Source organism: Triplophysa dalaica, chromosome 15 (assembly GCF_015846415.1).
Source record: "Triplophysa dalaica isolate WHDGS20190420 chromosome 15, ASM1584641v1, whole genome shotgun sequence".
In the NCBI taxonomy this organism is placed as follows: Eukaryota; Metazoa; Chordata; class Actinopteri; order Cypriniformes; family Nemacheilidae; genus Triplophysa; species Triplophysa dalaica.
Window position 1 is genome coordinate 12,493,826 of NC_079556.1, and position 21,362 is coordinate 12,515,187.

Consider the following 21,362-nt stretch of genomic DNA (forward strand, 5'->3'; position numbering starts at 1 on the left):
CTCCTTGAAACAATTCAATTCTTCATATTTAATTGTGAAAGCAGTTTATTTAAATGTAACATTTTACAATACTAAAACACACTGTATGATAGCAGAAGGACAAAATATACAGTTTTCAGCATTCAAGTGAAGTGTATTAATCATTACATCTGATTGGATTTACAGGAATATAAGAAACATAACAAATATAAAATTGCTCCATTAACATTTGGCACATGAAAACAACTCAAATTAAAAACGTAGTTTAGCTGTGACTGCTTTAAAGACACATCAGAAGGCTTTCAGTAATACGAATCTCAACCTATTTGAAAATTTAACATCAAAGTTAAATACATTTTATAGACATTTCACAGTAGGGGGTACAAGTCCATCTGAAATATTATGACTTTGGTCACATATAGTAAAGCAATAGCTGTAGTGGTAACAAGAATATGAAACACTTTTTGTCAAAATAAGTGAAACTGACGTGACAAAATCGTGCAAAAATATTTTAGGCACCCTGTGCAATTTCAAAATGATAAATAAAGTGTCCCTAAGTGAAATAGTGGTTCCCATGTATGCTTGAAATTTAATTCATGCACTTGGGTATAGGATGGATAGTGTATACATAACCTTAACTTTCTTATACAGTAGACCAATTTTACATTGAGTATTATGAAAACTCATTTAAAAGCCTCATTCAGTGCCTCTTATATTTTTAATGAGGTATAAATAAATGAGTGTCATAATATTTATGAGATTGTCTGTAGATACAAAAACACTACTGAAACGGTGGCAAAAGGCACATATAGTATTAAAATAATATTCCAGGTTAAATACAAGTTAATGCTGTTGATTTCCAGAAAATAATTTTGACTTGTAACTTAGTTTGTAAAATCAAACAAATGCCTTAATATGCTGTTGTGGTAAACAGCTTACCATAGGTAATATCCCTATATCTGCCAAATGGATAAATGTCAATATCATATATTTACGCAGGTCATTTCTTTAATTCTTATATCATACCAAATGCAGTAGTTTATCTAGGCTGTCCCACTGTATGTAATGTAACATACAGACGTAAGTCTGTAATAAAGATATGCTACAAAACATTTATAAGAACCAACCCAAATTTGTCCGCAGTCTACATGTCACATGTACGTTAAATTACAAATGCATCTACAAATGACACCTGATTGCACCCTAATCGCATTAAGGCTTATTTAAGTGCATTTATTATACCAAATGGACCTATCAAGTCATTCTGAATCATGCACACTTATCAGGGTGCATATAGGTACGTACAGTATGAGAAGTCCTCAACACTCAGTTTCCTTACTGTCAATGCGCGTCTGCCTCATCAGGCGTCTCTTGTCCCCGCGGGATGGCGTTCCCTGACCGGTGAGGTCCTCGAAGGACCTGGCAGCTGTGCCGCTTAGAGGGAAGTTTTCCTCCAGCACCTCCTCGTCTTGGTGAGAGGAGTCTCCGCTCGGGTCCTCCTCGATGGTGTCCATTCGCAGCGGATCCGCTTTGTGTGCGCCGGAGTGGCTGGTGCGGCCTTGGGAGGCGAGCATCTCCTGTGACGGTGAGACGACGGGACCTGTAGGGGCCGGTGAAGGCTGAGGTCTCGCTGCCGCTGAAAATGAAGCCGGTAGATGGGGTTTCACAATGCGGAGGGGCGTTGACTCCAAACCGCTTAGAATCTCCGCGCTCTGAAGGTAGAAGATACAGAACAACACAATAGTTTGTCAGTGTTCTGTTCTACTTACTGACTGATCATTTGCATCATTAGTGATGGGCATTAGTGTTTGAGTACTTGAAAGTAACAGCAAATTCATAAAATTTGCAACCTGAATTAAAATATTTTGATGTTCATTTAAAAACTCATTTTAGTAATCTATTAAGGCTTTAGGTGGTTTTGGGCTCCGTTCAGTAGGCAGCCTTTCTATTAAATGTATTTTAGGGCTTTCAAATTGCCATTAATCATGATTTATCAACTCCATAAGAAATGTTTGTTTAAGTTATGTTTATATTTATATGCATGTATTTATATAAACAAACATTTATATATGGAAATATATTTAGATGTTATATAACATTTATTTGGGAATCGATTAATCACGATTAATCACAATTCATAATTCACATTTCGTGATTAATGCACAATACATATATTGTTCCAAATCAGTTTTAAAATATATACAGTTACTTGAGATGTGTTTTAAACAGTTTATATAAAAACTGTCTTCATCTGGCACTCAAAAAAATATGTCATTTATATTGCCAAAAATTTCAAATGTTAAAGGTGGGGTAACATGCTATTTCATGCATTCTGACTTCTTTACCCTGTTGAACATGCTGGCATCTCATGCTCATGCTTCAATAAACTCTGCCAGGGTTTGTAAATATTTCTGAGAGTTTTTTTCAACACGAATTCCTGTTTCGAAACACGGGGTTCTTAGTCACTTATTGGACAACTCTAATTGTCAAGCACACCCTCGCGTCAATCAGGGAGAGAAAGAGCACAGCCATCAATGGGCTTCCATCGATACGTAAGTTCAGCTGTGTTTGTTTGTTTAGCATTTCCGTGATTAATGTTAAATAAACAGTGCATATAACACTGGATTTGCAGATTGTTTGAAACTGGAGCGGTCCCAGCGCTAAAAGCTGCCTGACATGAACCGCACACTGTTAGTGAACTTGAGTCACATGTCTGTGTTTTGTTGCCAATTGGCACATACGTGCATTATGTAAACAACACAACTTATAGTGAATCAACACTTATGCAGGGATAATGCGGTGATGTATTGCGTGCTCGTGCTTTAGTTCCGCCTACTGTACACCTTCAGAAGGGTCGGCTGTTTTCAGAAATAACCATACAGCTGTATCTGTCTTTTGTTAATGTGATCAAACTAAATGCTCTTCGAAGATTTGAAGTATGCCATTCTACTCTATAGGTCCTCAAGATTAAAATGAGATTGGCAGAAACTGCATGTGTTACCTCCACTTTAAATAAACAACACATACAAAAAAAAAAATTTATCTGTTCAATACTCAAGTAGACAAACTAACGGCCATCTTTATATCTAACATTTACAGCATGCTATATTTGTGTTGAATGCAGTAAAACATTTAACAACTAAATCGTTACCATACTACGACGGCGTTTTAGTGCCACGTAAAAAATAAAAGATTTCGAGAATAAAGTCGAAATGTTACGAGAATAAAGTTGAAAAATAAATGTTTAATAAAATAAACATTTCAACTTTATTCTCGTAACATTTCGACTTTATTCTCGTAACATTTCGACTTTATTCTCGTAACATTTCGACTTTATTCTCGTAACATTTCGACTTTATTCTCGTAACATTTCGACTTTATTCTCGTAACATTTCGACTTTATTCTCGTAACATTTCGACTTTATTCTCGAAATCTTGGATTTTATTTTTAACGTGGCACTAATACAATCACATCTCGACAACAAAACAAAACGGCCACCTGGAGCATATGCAGTATCCAGAGTTTCAAAGCCGTGCATTTAAATGCATCAATATGGAACTGCATCCAAAATGACATCAGACCCAGAAACACGCAAAAGATTTTTACCACACTGAACGCATGAGACATACAACACAGCAAAGCTCAACCCCGTCTTCTCTGCAGCGTCACAAACTGCCTTACCAATGGTAGCACATCACAACCACTGCGCCGATGCATCACACTCGGGGTGCATAGCACTGTTGGGGTTTCCATTGAATAAAACTCACCTGAATTATGGGCTTTACTACACACCTCCACCACCATCTGCTGCAGTTCCACACGGGTCAGAGCAGACAAGCCACAAGTCATATGTGTGCAGCCAAACTCTGCTGCACTAGCCTTGATAAAAGTAGCCATGCTAACAGCAGCACACATGTACATAATGTTATTCTGTTACTTTTGGGTTCCGGATGACATTAAAGCAGGTTTAGTTTGTTAGTAAGGCTGATTTTTGTACGATGAAGTCAATCCTGGGACTTTTTAGACAGAAGTACTTACACTTGGGTACATAAAAGATTTGGAGCTCTCCTCATATTGCTGATCTAGTTTCTTGTCCTGTTAAGAAGCAAATAGAAAAAGTCACTGCAGAATTCTGTTCATCTATTCTTAGTTCCTGTTAACTGCAGCATCTACACATGGACATTTACAATAAAATAACAACTGCAACTGTTAACATAGTTAATGAACAATGAACCTTCATGAACCAACATGAACCTACATGAACCTACATGAACCTACATGAACCTACATGAACCAACATGAACCAACATGAACCAACATGAACCAACATGAACAATTGTGTTGACATTACCAACACTAAAAAATTCTACATAAAAACTACATTGTTCATTGTTAGTTAATGCATTTACTAACAAATACAACCTAATTGTAGCGTAACCAGAAAAACTTGACAGAAATAAAAAGCTTTTGTTATGGTCTGGTCTTACCACGAAATGCACCAGTATGCTCAGAGGAATCCAGAAAAGCAGAGAGAACACCACCACTGATCCAACTATATTGTCAGCCAAGAACTTTCCTGAACATTTAGAGAAAAGAATCAACCATGTCACTTACAAAAAGGTAAAATGAGATCTTTGATCTCAAAGATCAAAAAAAATTACTTCGCTTTCAGCTCTTACCAAATGTGTTGATATCCAGTTTGTCTATGAAGTCCCATAACCGTTCAATGACATCCTGGACTTGTTTCATGCATTTACCCTAGAATAAAAGCAGCCCAGTATTACTCAACATTACTGCAAAAAGTAAAGTCTGTTTAATGTCTGTGATTCTAAAATCACGAAAACCAGCAGTACACTTACGGCCCCATCACAAAAGCCAACAGTACAGGGTTTGCCCTTGCGCAAAAACAGAAATTTCCCTTCATCAGTGACAAAGGAAGTACACAGCCCATCTCCGTTTCTACAGCACACTTTACAAGAGTCCTCAGTTTCTGAAAACAAATCACAGTATATCCAGTTATTTTGTTTATTTGATTTTTAATGTACAATTCAAGATAGTCTAAAACCTAGACGGTCCACACTGCAGAACACTGCATCCAGGGTCCAGATCCGACTCCTCCCGCATTATATACTTAATTTATCTATAATTTGGAGAGTTATGTTGCAAACTGTGGTCGCCAACATTTGCTAAGTAATGCTCAGAGTTAAATATGTCAAGCCAAACCTTTACCCTAAACCTAATAAAATACATTATTAAAAGTTACCTTACCCTAAACCTAAATCAAATAAAATATGTTATTAAAAACACTTTAATAAAGTTTGGCTTCACCAAGTTTGTTTTTCTGTCAAATGAATAACTTTAGTTATAATGGTAGAGCAACAACACCAGTATGATGTGTCCACCCATCGATCAATCTAGACGCAGTGAGAGGAGACAGGCTTGGATCCAACCGTGCCCCCTGTATCTCCTATTCTGCATTGAGGAGCTACTGCTAAAACCGTCCGGAAAAGACGCGATGCACTGCTTTAAGTTTAAGACCTCCGGGCGCCTGTCGCTGGCTGCTAAGCAACCATCGGCCACGCTAGCCGTTGAGACAGGAGGTATAAACAAATGATATATGGATTATATGCACTGGAAATGCCTTAAAATAACTCAGCTACTAGATTTATTAATGCTGTGATCATTTGTGTATCCATCTTCACTGAGCTTGTCTATATTGGTTGGTTGGTTCTTGTCACATGGGATGGGTATCTTTATGATTTTACGATATGATTTTTAAGATCACCTGGAGCCTTAACAAACTGCATCAGGACACTTTCTTTCTTTTGATGGGCAAGACTTGCAAGTATCAAATTTGTCTTATTAATGGATGCATAAGGTATCATTAATCCTTTTAACAAAGGTGCTTTACAAGAAGAAACTGATGTTTAGTTCAGGCTATTGATCTTCTGAATATCATATACTGCCATAATCCATGATCTGTTCTTCTCTCTGCTTCAACTTCAACCTTCTTCCAATGCTAAACTGTATGTGTGGGTAATACTAGATTAGTTTGTGTCTAGTCTAGGTAATAAAGTCCTGTTTTATTTCACATGTGAAGTTGTTTGTAGTTCATGCTCATAATCTTGAGTCCCTAAACATGCCGATTCTTGCTACCTGCTCGTAATGCTAATTGATTTCCCCAAATCATGAATTTGATCCAGATAATTATAATTGATCATTATTAATTAAATGAATCCCAATGTGGGTTGATATTTGTTTCCCTTACAAAGGGTGGTGGAGAATATATTACTTATAATTGTGATCAAAGCTCATGATAATTCTAACATATTTGATGAAGAATAGTGCTTAAATAATACTGTTCCTCATTGAATTCCCTACAAGTGTTTTAACTTCTTCTCAAGATTTGACAGGTTGCCGCAAAGGGGTGTTTGACTGAAGCTTCAATGTTGATAAACGCAGACTCTGAAAGCTCCAGAAGCCCAACCATGCCTTTTTTCACTCATAAACACGCAAAACAAGCAGATTACAAATACATCGCGGAAATCACATAGCCCTAGATATCACACATTAGTTGAGCAAACTTTGGCCATTCGAACATCATTCAGGGATGGAAAATGACAGGCAGCCGCAGCAGTCTCTAATTCACCATTTAACACCCGAATACACAGAGATAAAACAATGCAAGTATCAATAACAGTATCGTTTGTCATGAAGCTTATCGATACTGTGGTATCAACCCAATTATGTACCTGTCCAAAAAAGTACCGGTTCTCGGGACCCATCACTAAAGTTGAGTAATAAGTTCTAACATCTATGAACCAATGGGGACCACTAGTCTACCTGAACCTCTGGGTAATATTATAATACAATTAGAGAAAACTGCAAAGTCGAAGGCACAGAATCGGTTTGTGGATATTTTTACCATTGCAAGCACAGGACTCAAGGTTATGCACAGCCTCACAGAAAGGCTTGCAAACACCGTTCCTACATCGGCCCTTGTCCAGACATTCTGTTTCATCAGGCAGGTTTCCAGGGGCTGGGCATTCGCTGCCGTTGCCTAGTGATACGCGGAGATAAAGAAGTTAGCTAACGCTATCGATTGTTTGATGTGTTTTATTTGTACAGTGTATTAGATTAATTACTGTATGCAGATTTACCTGTGCATTTTGACATGCCCTTGCAGCTGGCGGTGATGCTCTCTTGACAGTTCTTCTCTGAACTTTCATATGAACAGTTTCCGCAGCAGGGGCTGTTTCTGTCACTGAAATTCACAGAGAGCAGTATCACAGTAAACATTTAAAGTGCTAATATCCATATCTAGAGAGCAGGGCATATACATGTAATGCATAGCACACAGCATATATAATGCAAAGATTAACATTTTTACCATTAATATTCATTTTACAACATGTTTTTTTACAATACTTAAAAAATATATTTAAAAAAATAGCTACAAGTAGCGATACTGGGCCAAGCCAACAAAATGCAGCAAGCGCAGAGCAGAGCTCTACCTGCACTGTACGTGAAAACAGATAAACAAGTGGGAACGAAACGATGAATCCAAATATAAAGGTGACACACGCTGCACACAGGGTTCGAACACCAAACCCCAGTGACACCAGGTACTTGGTTCAATACTTACAAAATATATTTAAAAAAATGTTTAAACAATATAAATATGAGACGACTGACTTTAATCATTCTTCAGTTGTAAGCATTGGCTTTTTAAAAGTGTTGGACCACCAATTTAAACAAATGTACATAAAACTAGTGTGATGAAATTTATTCAGTTGGAATGTGTGTGCTTCAATGCTTCTTTACCTGCACTTGGCGCCATTCTTGAGTTTGCAGTTAGCTGTGCAGCAGGGGTCATCATTGAGATGAAGGAGTCCAGGATCGCAGTCCTCATCTTCTTCAACACGTGAGTTTCCACACAGCTTGGTGCTCCTCTCCTTAAAACACTGGTGGGCCTTCAACTTTAAGGTCTTACTGACCGAGGACTTGCTACAGCTGGAGAAGTGCTGTGAGAAGAAACAGCTGTATTAAGCATATGCAAATGGACTGGTACATGAGTACATACCCAAAGCCTGAAGGTGTTTGGTGTCCACCCACCACATAGTATGTTTGATTTTCTAATTGTATATGTTTGATTTTACATTTTTGTAAGCGGGGTTCTTTCCATTACAAAAGTCACCACTACTTTGAGTGTGTTGAGGGTCGAAGTTGTTGTATGGCTGCTAAGAAGTTGTTACATGGCTGCTAAGGTGTTGTGGGTGTTTCCTTTCCTTAAAGCACCCGCTACATGTCTCTCATCATTTGATAAAGCTAAGTGTCTTTTTAACTGAAAACCGTATGTCAGAAATTTCCACTCACTGTGTGGGAATCAATCAACTGGAACCAAGGGGTTGTTTAAAAACTTCAACTACATGTTGAAGAAAAAATGGGAGGGGCAATACCTTGTTGTTGACATGATCTCCGCTGACTGCAATAGGGTACATGACATACTTTCCGCCCCGGTCATCATTTGGTGCACAGTGAGCTATGTTGTCTGGATCATGTTCTGCTCCAAAGTTGTGGCCGAGCTCGTGGGTGGTTACCAGATCTGCTTCCTGGAGATCAGACAACACATAACTGTCTCACCTGATAAAAATTAACTAACATCTAGTGTATAAAATCCAACTTCTGGTCTGCAGAAGCAGATTAAACACACCTTGGTCAGGATTGTTTTCCCATAATTCATAGTACTTGTTAGGCCAGTGTTCAGGTAACTGGGTCTCCTGACGGACTGTGATGGATAATAGGCTGTAGGAAAACATGAATATGCAAGGTCAGGTCTGTGTTTGAATACAGTATTTCATTGATTTTAAATTGAGCAGAGCCTTACGCTTGGGGCAGAGTCCACCTAATCCCTGTTGCCTGGAAGGAGCCACGTACGCAAGACCCAGAGTTCCTTCATCGAAGTCCTGATAGGTAAAGAGATGAGCGAGGCAAACAGCAGAGGCGTTGTCTGCGATGTCAAAACTGAATTGCTGAGGAGACCAAGATGGAGATTAGAAAACTATGCACATATGTCTTTTTTGGATAAAAATTATTAGAATCTTTTTATATCAAGCCTTTATCTCCTCATCTTAACCCTTTTTAATTTACAATGAAAAGCTTACAATAATCATTTGAAAGTAGCGCAATCATGATTTTGCGGGAAAGGTCATTTCATAAGTATGTAAGGTAACCTGCAATTTCGTGTTTCATACTGAAATGGTGAAAGCAACGGCAAAAGTGACAAATTGCATAGCCCTCCCGAAACAATGTACATCTGTAATGTGATGCTTTCACCAAGCGAAACAGGACTTTAAACAAAAAAGGTGGGACTAGATTATATCTATCGGAGATGAACTGAATTGTAAAAAATAAGTGTTTAGTAGCAGAACTTTCCTGACACCTTGTAGTGTGTATATTTAAAGAGGATTGGCACTTACTTCTAGAAGCTTCTTCACATCCCACACACCATCCTTTCTACCTAATGGGCTGCCATTCATGTTGTAGTGAATCTGTCCTGGGTCAACATTTGTGGGTTTCTGGTTTATGATAATCTGTCGGGGTAATATTAAATGTAAAACATTTTAAATAGTAAAAAACAAATCAATTTATAGCAGAAATAAGCAATTATAAGAAATTAGGTTACATTACACATCAGGTTACATACACAGTACTGGTCAAAGGTTAGAAAACCATAGTCGAATATTTGTCATTATCTTTAAAAGGCATCTGAAGGTGTATGCCTAAATAAGTGAAATTTGTTATATAATTGTGCAAATATAAATGTATATTTAAAATAAAATAAAAATGTTTTTGAAATGGATGACTTAGACTGAATAATGGAAAAAGAGCAGACAATAAGAGCACAGAATTGATGGGAACTCCTTAAATATATAAAAAAACCCAAAGAAGTTGCTTGATAAAATGCCAAGAGAAAATTTCTGTTAGGCTAAATTAAACAACCTCAAGTTGTTCCAAACCTGTATAAATGTCTTTGCTTGGTTGAACAACAATACTGAAAAAATGTTCTGGGGCACAATTGACTATCATTGTAGGACATTTTTTTGTATATTTTTCTTTTTTCTGAGAGATTAAAAAATATTTTTGTGTTTAAATGTTTTTGTCGCAACATGATTCTAATAGTACCCTTTATGTTATTCCAATTTTGATGAGCTTACAAGTTCAATAACTTTTGACCTGTAGTGTACATCTGATTCTCTTTTGTCATTGGGAGATTGATTGCACACAATTCCCAACATGAAGTCATCCGGAGCTTGCTACAAGACAACATGTGACAAAACCTGAAACTTTTTAATAAACGAACAACACATTTTTGTTTAATTTCTATGTATTTGAATGTGCTCTAACTTGCCAAAGTGATTTCATGATTTAAAGAAAAGTAGCAGGAAAAGGACGAGCATGTAAAAAAATCTGCATATTTGCTATGAAAGCCATAATTTGATTCTCAAGATGATGTCACCTGAAGAATTTGCACACCGTAGCCTTTAAAATCATCATCCCAGGATGTGTTTCTGTAAATATCATCTACTCTGTCTATCAGCTCAATCTGAAAGAAACAAAACACACAAAATGTAATACTGTGTATGTGATCAGCCGCAGTCGTTTTATTTATGTTCAACATTTATGTTCCTGTATGCTGATGTGCTCACAAGGTAGTTCAGGGTGGTGCTCTCCTGTCCACGCCCCATGTGCTGGAAGAAGCGATAATCTGCCACTAACAACAGAGTGCAGGTGTTCTTCTTGGGGTCATGTGAAGATCTTCTCTCTCTTTGATGAGGCTCTGGAGGTCAAATAAAAAATAATCATACATGAAAGCTATCAAACAAAACTATCTTCAGTTTCCTGAGCTTTGAACCATCTGTTCGGTGAAATAAATACAGCTTCAACATCCATATATGACTATGTTCAATACAACAGGGGATCTCTTGACTAAAATAAGACAATGAATCATGTTATTAGACTGAATTATTATCCATGGTTACAAACTAGTCCATAGACAATCATCAATTCTTATGGCAGCAGGTCATTGCTGGGTGACTATGTACTTGAATGGTTGGCCTTTGTCAGCCACATGCGTAACTCCTACACAACTCATGCAGTAATGATGATTCTCTCCTCACGAGCATGTGATTAAAGTTGGATTATCTGTTATCATGAACTCTGGTTACATCAGTGTAAAAGAACAGAGTATTACAAATGATGGAGTATAGTATGAGTCATGGATAGTAGTTGTCATCCGTAAAGACAGATTTGATGTTGTCATGTAGATACACACCCTCTTCCTGTTCTGTCTGTCCCGCTGCTTTGGCCTCCTCAGGCAGCAGTTCCTGGGCATCAGCGTTCACATATCCACACACTTTAGACGATGACAGTCGACTGATGTTCTTTATATCCTCTGAACGGTACACCAGCAAACGCCCATCAGCGGGTCTCTCTGTGAATCGCCACAAGGGCTGATGGAAACATCACATGAGAAGGATGCAATTGTAAAAGCAGGGCAATTGTATTTTTAACACCCCCCCCCAAAGGAAAGGATGAGTCATTGTTATAGGGATAGTTCCCCCCAAAAATAAAAGTCATCATTTACTACTCACCATCAAGTGGTTGCAAAACTGTATACTTCCTTGTTCTGCTGAACACAAAAGAAGATATTCTGAAGCATGTAGGAAACCAGTTCTGGGGCACCACTGCCAACTGTAGTAGTGTTTTTCCTACTATGGAAGTCAATAGTGTCCCTCAGAACTGTTTGGTTATTTATTATTTATTCTATATAGCTTCCTTTGTGTTTAACAGAAGAATAATTTTCATACAGGTTTTGAACAACTTAAGGGTGAGTAAATGATGACATAATTTTCATTTTAGGGTACCTTTGGTCTTAGATTATTTTGTCAATTTTAGGTAACAGGACATGGATACAAATAAACAGATTGGACTTCATACGCTTTAAAAGGTTGAAGTGTGTTATCTCTGTTTTTGGTATTGTACTATCACTTTTAATCTTCAAGAAATTATTACTGTTTTTAGATGGATTTCAGAAATTTCTGCTTTTCTGCAAATATTAAGGTAAATAATCTACCGACAAATGGCTTATGTATAGCAGGCTAAATATGCTACGGTCTTTGCAAATGAAATGGGATGTGAAAAGTAAAAATTAAAACAACATCTTTAAAGCTGGGGAGATTGAAAACAATCCGCAAATCACCTCCACATTATATTCGGCATCATCAGTGAGAATATGGGCTGAAAACTCATCTCCATCGATGTGTGCCTGCACACGTGAGTGTTCCTCTCCTGATGGCACATCATACAATGACCCGTGATACATATGCAGATCTAAGCCTTATAGAAAAATCCATTATTCTTGTTCTACGTCTTACCTACTACATGTCCTTTAAAGAAATTCTGTATTTGAACATCATATTGGACCTCATTTCCATCCTTGTCTACAATAACAGCCTTAAAGTCCTCTGTGAAAAGTTCTGTATTGGTTGTCAAGTACAACTTGAAGTGCCTACATGGAAAAGACAGTTCAGCTTTACATCTCAAGGATCCACATCAATAAAAATTTAAAGGGATAGTTCACCCAAAAATTGAATTCTGTCACAATTTAATCACTCTCTTGTCGTTTCATATCTCAATAGCTTTCTTTCATCTGCAGAACACAAAAGAAGATATTTTGAAGAAAGTTCGTAAGCAAACAGCACTGGCCACCATTCACTTCTAATGTATGGACAAAAAACTCATGCAAGTGAATGGGGGCAGTGAACATTCTTCAAAATGTCTTCCTTTGCGTTCTGCAGAAGAAAATCATAAAGGTTTGAAATGACAAGAGGGTGATTCAATTGTGACAGAATTTTCATTTTTGGGAGAACTATCACTTTAAAGATCACACACGAACATCAAACAGCACACAGTCACAAGAAGAAACCATAAAGTATAATCACTTTCTGTGTATCATCTGATCTGCCCTAGGCAGCCGCTTGGTGATTTGAATACTGACTCTCTCTATTTAGAGTTTTCCACTGTGTAATAGCAAGTAAGACGCATGATGATCGGACAGCTTTACCTGTTGAGTGCTGAGAAGCTAACCATCCGCTCCACATGTGATGAGGCATCAACATCTCTCTTTTTGATCGAATGGAGATGCAGACCTGATGCAGGAAGAACCTCAAATTCTGACAGTATGGAGTTCAGCTCATCTGGGTGATAAAGCATCTATATCATTACATGCCATAGGATGACAATAACATTGTTTTTAAAACCGCACCACTTGGTTTAACATTTGGTGTTTAGATTAAGAACTATATGAATAAATATCATGGCATTTTTACATGCTCTGAAATTTGTATGAAGGTATATGTTGTAAAACATTCACATATAGTCATCTTCAAGGTTTATTATACCATCATAAATAAACCATACATACTTAAATAAACCTAAGTGATTCAAACATTGAGTTTTTATAAAGGAGGTTAATGAAAATCTTTTACTTATGCAGTTAAACTGCAAATACAACAATTTCCATGGAAGAGGAAATGTACCTCGCATGCAAACAAGCATTGTCAAAAGTCAAAACAGGAAAAGGAAGAAAGTCTGATAAAGACAACCTCCACACATGTCCAGTTAAAGCAGCATATATTCTTTTTAACTAAAATAACGCGCATTTTCTTTTGCTCAACAAACTAACTTACCAAATTCTTGCAACTCTTCCCGAGTTCGCACGTCTTCTTCAACAGACACTGGTTTCACCGCACAACGGACACACAGCGGAGCAAACAATAATACATAAAATACAAACGACTCCATACTGGCGATGTAACGTAACATCACATGTGTCAAAGTACCACGTCTTGATTTAAAGTCCACGCCACAGCTGTCAACATCAACCGTCTTTTACTTACGAATATACGCGGCGGCGGCACCTTTAGTTCCGTTTATTAACCACGCCTAAAAAATCATGCATACAAATATCAATATTGACAGAATATGTCAATATCATCATATGTCATGAGAATGAGGAATGTCCATCAGAGTATATTAAAGCAGCACGAACCACCATTGCACAGAGAGTATCTCAAAGCTTCATCCACAGTGTATGAAACTGTGTGGATCCTCTTTCGATAATGATGTGAAAAAATTCAACTCGTCTGTTTCCGGGGAACGTTAAATTATCCGGAACAAGAAACTTTTATTATGTAATTTCCTAGTACGTGTTATTTTAGTGCTTTAGTTTGTAGTGGAAGTATGCAGTCTACTGTCGGTTCAATTTCGTTTAGATTATATACAATGAGATTCAACAGACTGAGACCTTACAAGTCCGTGTTTTGTTTTTATTACATTTTTGCTAAGCAAATTAACATGATATCTTTTGTAATGTATACATTTGTATTAAGCAATAAAAGAAAGTAACACTTAAGCAGTGGATTAGCAAATTAGTAATGCTTATTTACTTAAAAAATGTATATCATTTGTTTAGCTAATTATACTCTGTTAAAATGTTCTTTTTAAAAATCATAAATCAACCAAGAAAAAAATATTGTAACAGATTTAAAAAGGTAATACAAAATCTCCCCCATCCAAGCTGTACTTGTATGTATATTTGGCCAATACAAAAAGAAATTAATTTATGAATTAATTTAATATTTTATAGTTTTCAACAGTGGATTTAAATTTTCTTGACATTTAAATAAAATGCAAATATAAACAGGAAAACATAAAAACCATTAACAAGAATACATTTGAATTTCACAGTGTTAGTGGCACTGACATTAAAGGTCATGTTTAATTTTTTGTGGTTGTATTTTTGTGTTTGACCAAGACATCACATACATGCAATTTTACAACGTCATAACTGTACAAATGCAATTTGGTGCCGATTTACGATGAATAAAAGTCATATTTTCTTTATGATGTATCAAAAACGAACACATACATTAAAAGGCCACCGACGGAAAATTGAAAGACAAAACCAATTTTAGAAGTAATGATAAATGTGCACGCCTAAGGTCCCAATTTTCCTTTTTTGAAGTTGGTATAAATAATAATGATATCTGGAATACACAAAAGCCTGATACTGATACATACAAATAGAGTACAGAGTTCAAGTGAGATTAATATGTAAATACAAAAACAAAATGGCAAAGCCAAGTCTTGTGCAACAAGCAAATTTTACAAAAAGGAACAACACAATATTTGGCTGATTGTATGATCTATAGTGTATTTCTAGAAGTATTTCCACAATATGTTCTGATACTGTGAAACAAATGGCATTTTAAATAGGAAAACAAGGCTATGCTACCCAAAATGAGAGAACCAAATAATCACCAACTGAATGAACAGCCTGAATGAAGTATCATTTCAACTGTCCTCAAGAAAAACGATCATATTACAAAAAATGTATGTTTTATAAACAATGCACATAAAAACCATGAAATGATGACTGTTACTAAAACATGCATACAAATTAATGGAATACACCAATATGGGATTTTTAAGCACATACATCAAGTACATATTTTTCTATATCTACTCTGTTCAATGGTCTAAAAACCTGCTTGGCACGATTGTCAATATATACATGTATGCATATGCATTACAGTACTTTGATGCACATGAAATGGAGAATGTTGACAATTGTCATGACAATTAGGTTTTGCTCAACATGTGCTATTTATAACTGACATAGTTGCTGTGCTTTGCTTCCATTTATCACACTGATTGTTTTTTCGAAGACTGATGCTTAAAATATTGGTGAAGGCGTTAAAAACTTTAATTCAATTATCTAAGTCTGTAAAATTAACCAGAGGAGCATAATTGAGACTAAGAATTATTGTTGAACATCTGTGTAAAGAAGATATCCTTCACATTTGCCATTTTATGTACAACAGTTTTTCTCTGTGTATGCATAAAGGTTTTATCTCTGAACATCACAAAAGTTGGAGGATAAAAGGATATAAGTAAATATTTTTAAGAACACAAACAAAAAACAAAAAAAACATTAGGCTACAGAAGAAGAACTAGTGAGGTACTTCAAACTTTAAGGCTAAAACATGATAATGCAAGTTGCTACCTAGCATAAATGTGACTAACAATCAAAAAGGCTACTAAATAGTAGTCAACTTTGTGAATATAGAGATTTTTAGGGCTAACAAAACGTTACGAAGGAGAGACAATCAAATTGATAATCTCCTTCAATATGGCAGCTTGCTTTACATATCGCATTACATCAATTTAAAATGTCAGCTGAGGAAATCTCACTAAGGATTTTAAGGAAATGAGCTACAAATCTTCCAGCAACAAATATGACTGGTGCCCTTTTTCAATATTTTTAAATGATAAAGGCTCAATGGCTCAACAGCTTTAAAAAATCTGCAAGCTATTTCAGACTTTGCAGGCAAGATGCTAACATCAGAATATTATCATACCCTAAAATCTATTTAAAGCAAGAAATCACTTTAAAATATTTGTGCCCAGTTCTCAATATTTCCACAAAGGCTTTTCAGAAAAGTATCAACTTTCTTTTCAACATTGATATATTTCTTCTTCTAGCTAGAAACTTGCAACTGGAACTTTGTGAATTCAAGACAACAGAAGCCACACTTTTTTATCATCAAGTTGTATAAACTTGCATAGATACATTGCTTGGACAAGAAAATCTTTAAGCAAACCAAACTTGAAATCAGTGTATAATCCCTACAGAATCAGACACTGTTCCAAAAATATAAAAGTCTCAGATTGCGGAAAAAGTTTTAACGGCATATTTTCCAATTCATGATCACACCTTATCTTGCATTTCATACACATCCAAAAATATGAGTATTCTAAAAACAGTATGCTTACAGCATTTAAAAGGGCCTTAAAATTAAAGTTCACCCAAATATGAAAATTCTGTCATTTACTCATCCTATTGTCATTTCAAACCTTTATGACGTTCTTTCTTCGGCAGAACACAAAATATTTTTTATTGAAGAATGCAGGTAACAGAACGCCCCCCATTTACTTCTAATGTATGGACACAAAACCAATGCAAGTGAATGGGGGCTAGCTAACGACATTCTTCAAAATATCTTCTTTTGTGTTCTGCAGAAGAAAGAAAGTCACACACGTTTGAAATGACAAGAGGGTGAATAAATGATGACATAATCTTTTTTTGGGGGTGAACTATAACTTTAACATCAATGTTTCTATTTTGTTCCATTATTGTACAGCTTGTATTTAGCTACTTGTAATCTTAAGTGTTCAAATAAAGTAAACAGGGCAGCCCTTAGGTTCAAATCAAATTTAAGTTTTAAATCAAAGATTTAAAAAAAAACCAGCAGTTCTATTACTATGAATGAGGGAAAATGCAACACAACTTGAGCATAAAGGTCCAGTCAGTGAAATCTAGTGGCATGGTTGCGGATTGCAACCAACCGATCACTTCACCCCTCCCCTTGAGTTCAAAACATTATGACGCCTGACATAACACGGCGAATTGTATGCAAGGCGACCTGCGGTGTGATAGAAATGGCTCATTCTAAGGTAATAAAATATAAAAAATACATAACGCTTCATTGTGTAAGCTCTATATACACCTCTGAAGACATAGTTATGTATATTATATTGCATTTCGGCCAATATGATCCTCCAAAAAATTACACACTGGTGTTTTATGAAACAAAAGTTATGGTTGACATCATTCATTTTTGGTTCGAAATATGCTGTTGTATTGTGATCTTGGCGATTTAAAAGATATCTTTATTCCCTCATTCAAGTAGACAGGACTTGGTCTCGTATGATTGAAACAGGAGGTGCCTGGAGCCTGTTAATTTGAAGCCCTGATGGCAAATATGGGACACTTGTTTAAATGCAGGAAGAAAAAAAATCAAATATAATCTGCATAACCCTTGATCACAAAAAATCAAAACAGAAAATGTCAATCTAGTAAAAAATCTAGGACACTGTTCCAAAACCTCTGGGCTGCCTACAGAGACAAAATATTAAGGCATCAAAGGTGCACTGCTGAAGGCTTTTCCTAGTAGGGAACCTTGAAACATGATGCTTTGCCTTGATTTGGTCAATAATTCATCATCACAAGCATCCTTTGTAGAGAAGGCAATCCCAGCATCCCAGTGACAGATTAAATCCAAGAGGTGAAATAAAAAAAATACAGATAGACCGTATCTAGTTTATAATAGCTGTATTCGGCTGTTTAGTCTGATGTCACGCACCACCATGCATGGAAGGTCATATACTGTTTCAGGGTCCAAACGCTCAATAAGAAGCTATGGACTAACAACAAAAAATGCTAATATATGCTCATTGGAAAACCGCGATCCTTAACTTTCTCTAAAATAGGAAATCCCACATGGCCAGTCAGTGATTCATTTTTCATAATTTATTCAAATATTAATGTCGGAGATTCCGTAAGCCTGGAGACTGTAGTGTATACTGTGAGTTAATAAATGCTCCCGCGCGAAATGAATAGCTTGGAGCCCGAAACGGTGCTTCTTACGTCACCATTTAATAACCGAATAGTACGATTTCTTTGTGTGTACTTCATTTTTTATGGTTATTAGCATATCCTACAACTAAGCAACATGCTAATTCAAAACTCTACTGAAATCAACAGTGAGTCGAGTCTTTCATGCGCTTCACATTAGGATGATGCACAGAGTTGCAGTCTGCAGAAAAGTTCCATGATGCTGGCTTTAAAGGTCCAGTTATGAAATTAAGCGGCATCTAGCGATGAGATTTGAAATTGCAACCAACGGCTCAATCCACCTACCCCCTCCCTTTCAAAGCAATACGAAGGCTGACACAAGATTAAGTTGTCTTCACGTTGTCACCTCTTTGCCAAAGGAGATAACGTATTTATAAAATGCGCTCAGTAGAGCAGTTTGTCCGTTTGGGGCTACTGTAGAAACAACATGGCGAATTCCATGCAAGGGGACCCTGCCATGTATATTGATAGAAATAGCTCATTCTAAGGTATTAAAAAGGTCTCCATACACCTCTGAAGACATAGTTGTGTATATAATATTGCAATTCTGTCAATAGATACTGCAAAAATTACACACTGGACCTTTAAAAGTAGCTGTGTAGGAAATAGAAAGCATGACAGCTCACTAGGTTTTGGAACAGAGCTTTCGTTTATCTGTGGGTTTAGAATAAAAGACAATAAACTAATGTTAAAATTGTAATGTTTCTGTTCAAGAAATTAGATACGTTCACAAATAAAATGTGAAAAAGCCCCATCTCTGTGCAATACAAGTGAAAACGAATTAACCATATGACTGAACTGCTACTGTGCACACAGACAGACAAACATACTCAATATATTCTCTGTTAGAGAACAGAACCCTCCAGGAGAGCATATGCAAAACGTTCGCACACAAAAAGACAAGCGCCAGAATGGAACAGCGCCCCCATGCTGTCTCCCTTAGTACTGCGGAGAGGGATCTCCACTTTCAAATCCTCCACCTAAGCAAGCGTCAGGTCCCTTTTGGTCTCTTTGAGCCTGCCGGGATGTAGCCTACTCAGCTAGCTGTGCCGGTAACCTTGGCGCGAGATGCTCACGTTGCGGCTTCAAATGCGCAGGTCCCACCGCTTGATGAAGAGCTCGAAGGCGGAGGAAGAAAAGAAAAGCGATTAAAGGAGATGACCAGAATTCCTCGTACAGCGACCCCTCTGGACGGGCTGTTAGGTGGGTAAAGGGTCATCGTCACCTTTACTGCATTTACACTTACAGCACAGAACAAAGGGCGTGGCCAGCAGCAAGAAAGGTGATGCTACCAGTAAAAGGAGACCGAAACCAGCAAAGATTCCAACAACCTGCAGACAAAACAAAATAACAGTCAGACAACACAGATTGCAGCAAGACAACAAATAACCACTATAGATTTCTCTCAGAATATAATGTATGAAGAAAAGTAGTAGCAATAAGCTGCTTGATCCGAGATATCATTTGCATTTAAATATATTTTCACTAAACATCACACTCTTTTTCAATGCAGCACCATAATCCACCACATAGTGGCATCAGACCTCCACAATGTATAACTGTTTCAAAAAAGAACAGATATTGGATTAATTCTATGCATTCTTACTTCGCATCATTCTAAAACAGAGGCATGTGGAACTCTTCTCGAGATGTAAATGATTTCTTCAAGATGATACAATCAGCCCTTTATTTCCATACTTCCCAACATCATCTCTTTCCTAGAATGACAATCATACCAATTTATCATGGGACCCTTTTCCGCACACTCTCTATTTTCATTCTCTATGTAAATTTAGCTCTTTCCCAGTCTGAAAAATCGTTCATGAAATGGAATGAGAACAGAAGGGGAGAGCAGTGAAATGAAAGAACCCCGGGGTTCAGACCCAGGAAAGCACAGCCCGGTAGCTCAATCTTTACTTATTCATAAAGAGTCAAATTTCTGATGCTATAAAGGCCGAAGCTTTGTAAAATTCAAACTCAGAGGGCTGGCGTGGAGCTGCTGGGCTCTTATGAAGCTTAACGTGACTCACTCTTCCCTGCTGAGCAACAGATATCTTTGCGCAAATGTACTGAAATCTCTTCATAGTTTCAGGGCCAGCTCACCTTTTCAACAATATGTTCAGCAGAATGATGTCAGCATTTAAAAAAAAAAAATTGAAACTGAGTGCAAAAGCTTTGCTATTTATGTTCATATGGTTTATAGTAAGTAAAGCATTATCATACAAGGAATTTCAATCCCTTATGAATCAAAAATTTATGGTAAGATACTGGAAAAAATTATACATAATAAATCATTAATGATACATTTCCATTTGAGGGTTGTTGACAAATATACTTTAAATGTGTGACAGCAAAATAAAAAAATGTATCTTATGTTATTTTATATTTAAAAATATAAACATTAATAATGTAAATAATATGTTATTAAGAGCTTGTTTTCTAAATATTTTCTATATAACAGAATATGACACATGTACGGTATATTCTTCAACTACACCTTTATATTTTAATATATCGCTGCTGTCCTTCCAAAACCTTGGATGTCCAAATTCAAGTTTTTTCAGAAAATTGGAAAAAACACGGTACTAATTTTATGATTCAAAACTGTGATGTCAAAGTTGACATACACTATTTAATATTTTTAATTGGTTGGATATTTGCAAAACTCAGTGAAAAACATAAAGGGCAACTAATTATGATTTATGGAAAACAAAAATCACGTAATATGAAAATAAGAGGTTTCAGAATGACAGCAGCAATATGAAAAGCAGCTTTTCCTTACACATAATTCAATATATCGCTATATAATTATATATTATTCTATAGATCTTCAAATATATA

General features: G+C 36.5%; 2 protein-coding genes across 4 annotated transcripts in view; both read right to left on the reverse strand.

Annotated features, from left to right (window-relative positions):
• Positions 1-27: 27 nt before the first annotated feature.
• adam17a (ADAM metallopeptidase domain 17a) lies at positions 28-14,168 on the reverse strand. The gene is made up of 19 exons (XM_056768566.1): positions 13,732-14,168; positions 13,107-13,239; positions 12,418-12,551; positions 12,243-12,331; positions 11,316-11,493; positions 10,690-10,820; positions 10,500-10,586; positions 9,460-9,573; positions 8,868-9,012; positions 8,694-8,785; positions 8,440-8,592; positions 7,805-8,004; positions 7,141-7,244; positions 6,906-7,040; positions 4,840-4,970; positions 4,660-4,738; positions 4,468-4,556; positions 4,019-4,075; positions 28-1,691 (listed from the first exon to the last, which is right to left on the reverse strand). Exons 1-19 carry the CDS (start codon positions 13,865-13,867, stop codon positions 1,299-1,301), a joined length of 2,580 nt encoding a protein of 859 aa, XP_056624544.1. The 5' UTR covers positions 13,868-14,168; the 3' UTR covers positions 28-1,298.
• A 181-nt stretch (positions 14,169-14,349) lies between these two features.
• rnf144aa (ring finger protein 144aa) overlaps positions 14,350-21,362 on the reverse strand; it is a 37,500-nt gene continuing 30,487 nt past the window's right edge. For all 3 annotated transcript variants that reach the window (XM_056767535.1, XM_056767533.1, XM_056767534.1), the window contains one exon: positions 14,350-19,852. In XM_056767535.1, the coding sequence (XP_056623513.1) occupies positions 19,721-19,852 (132 nt within the window). In that variant the 3' untranslated portion in view covers positions 14,350-19,720. The remainder of the gene's footprint in view (positions 19,853-21,362) is intronic.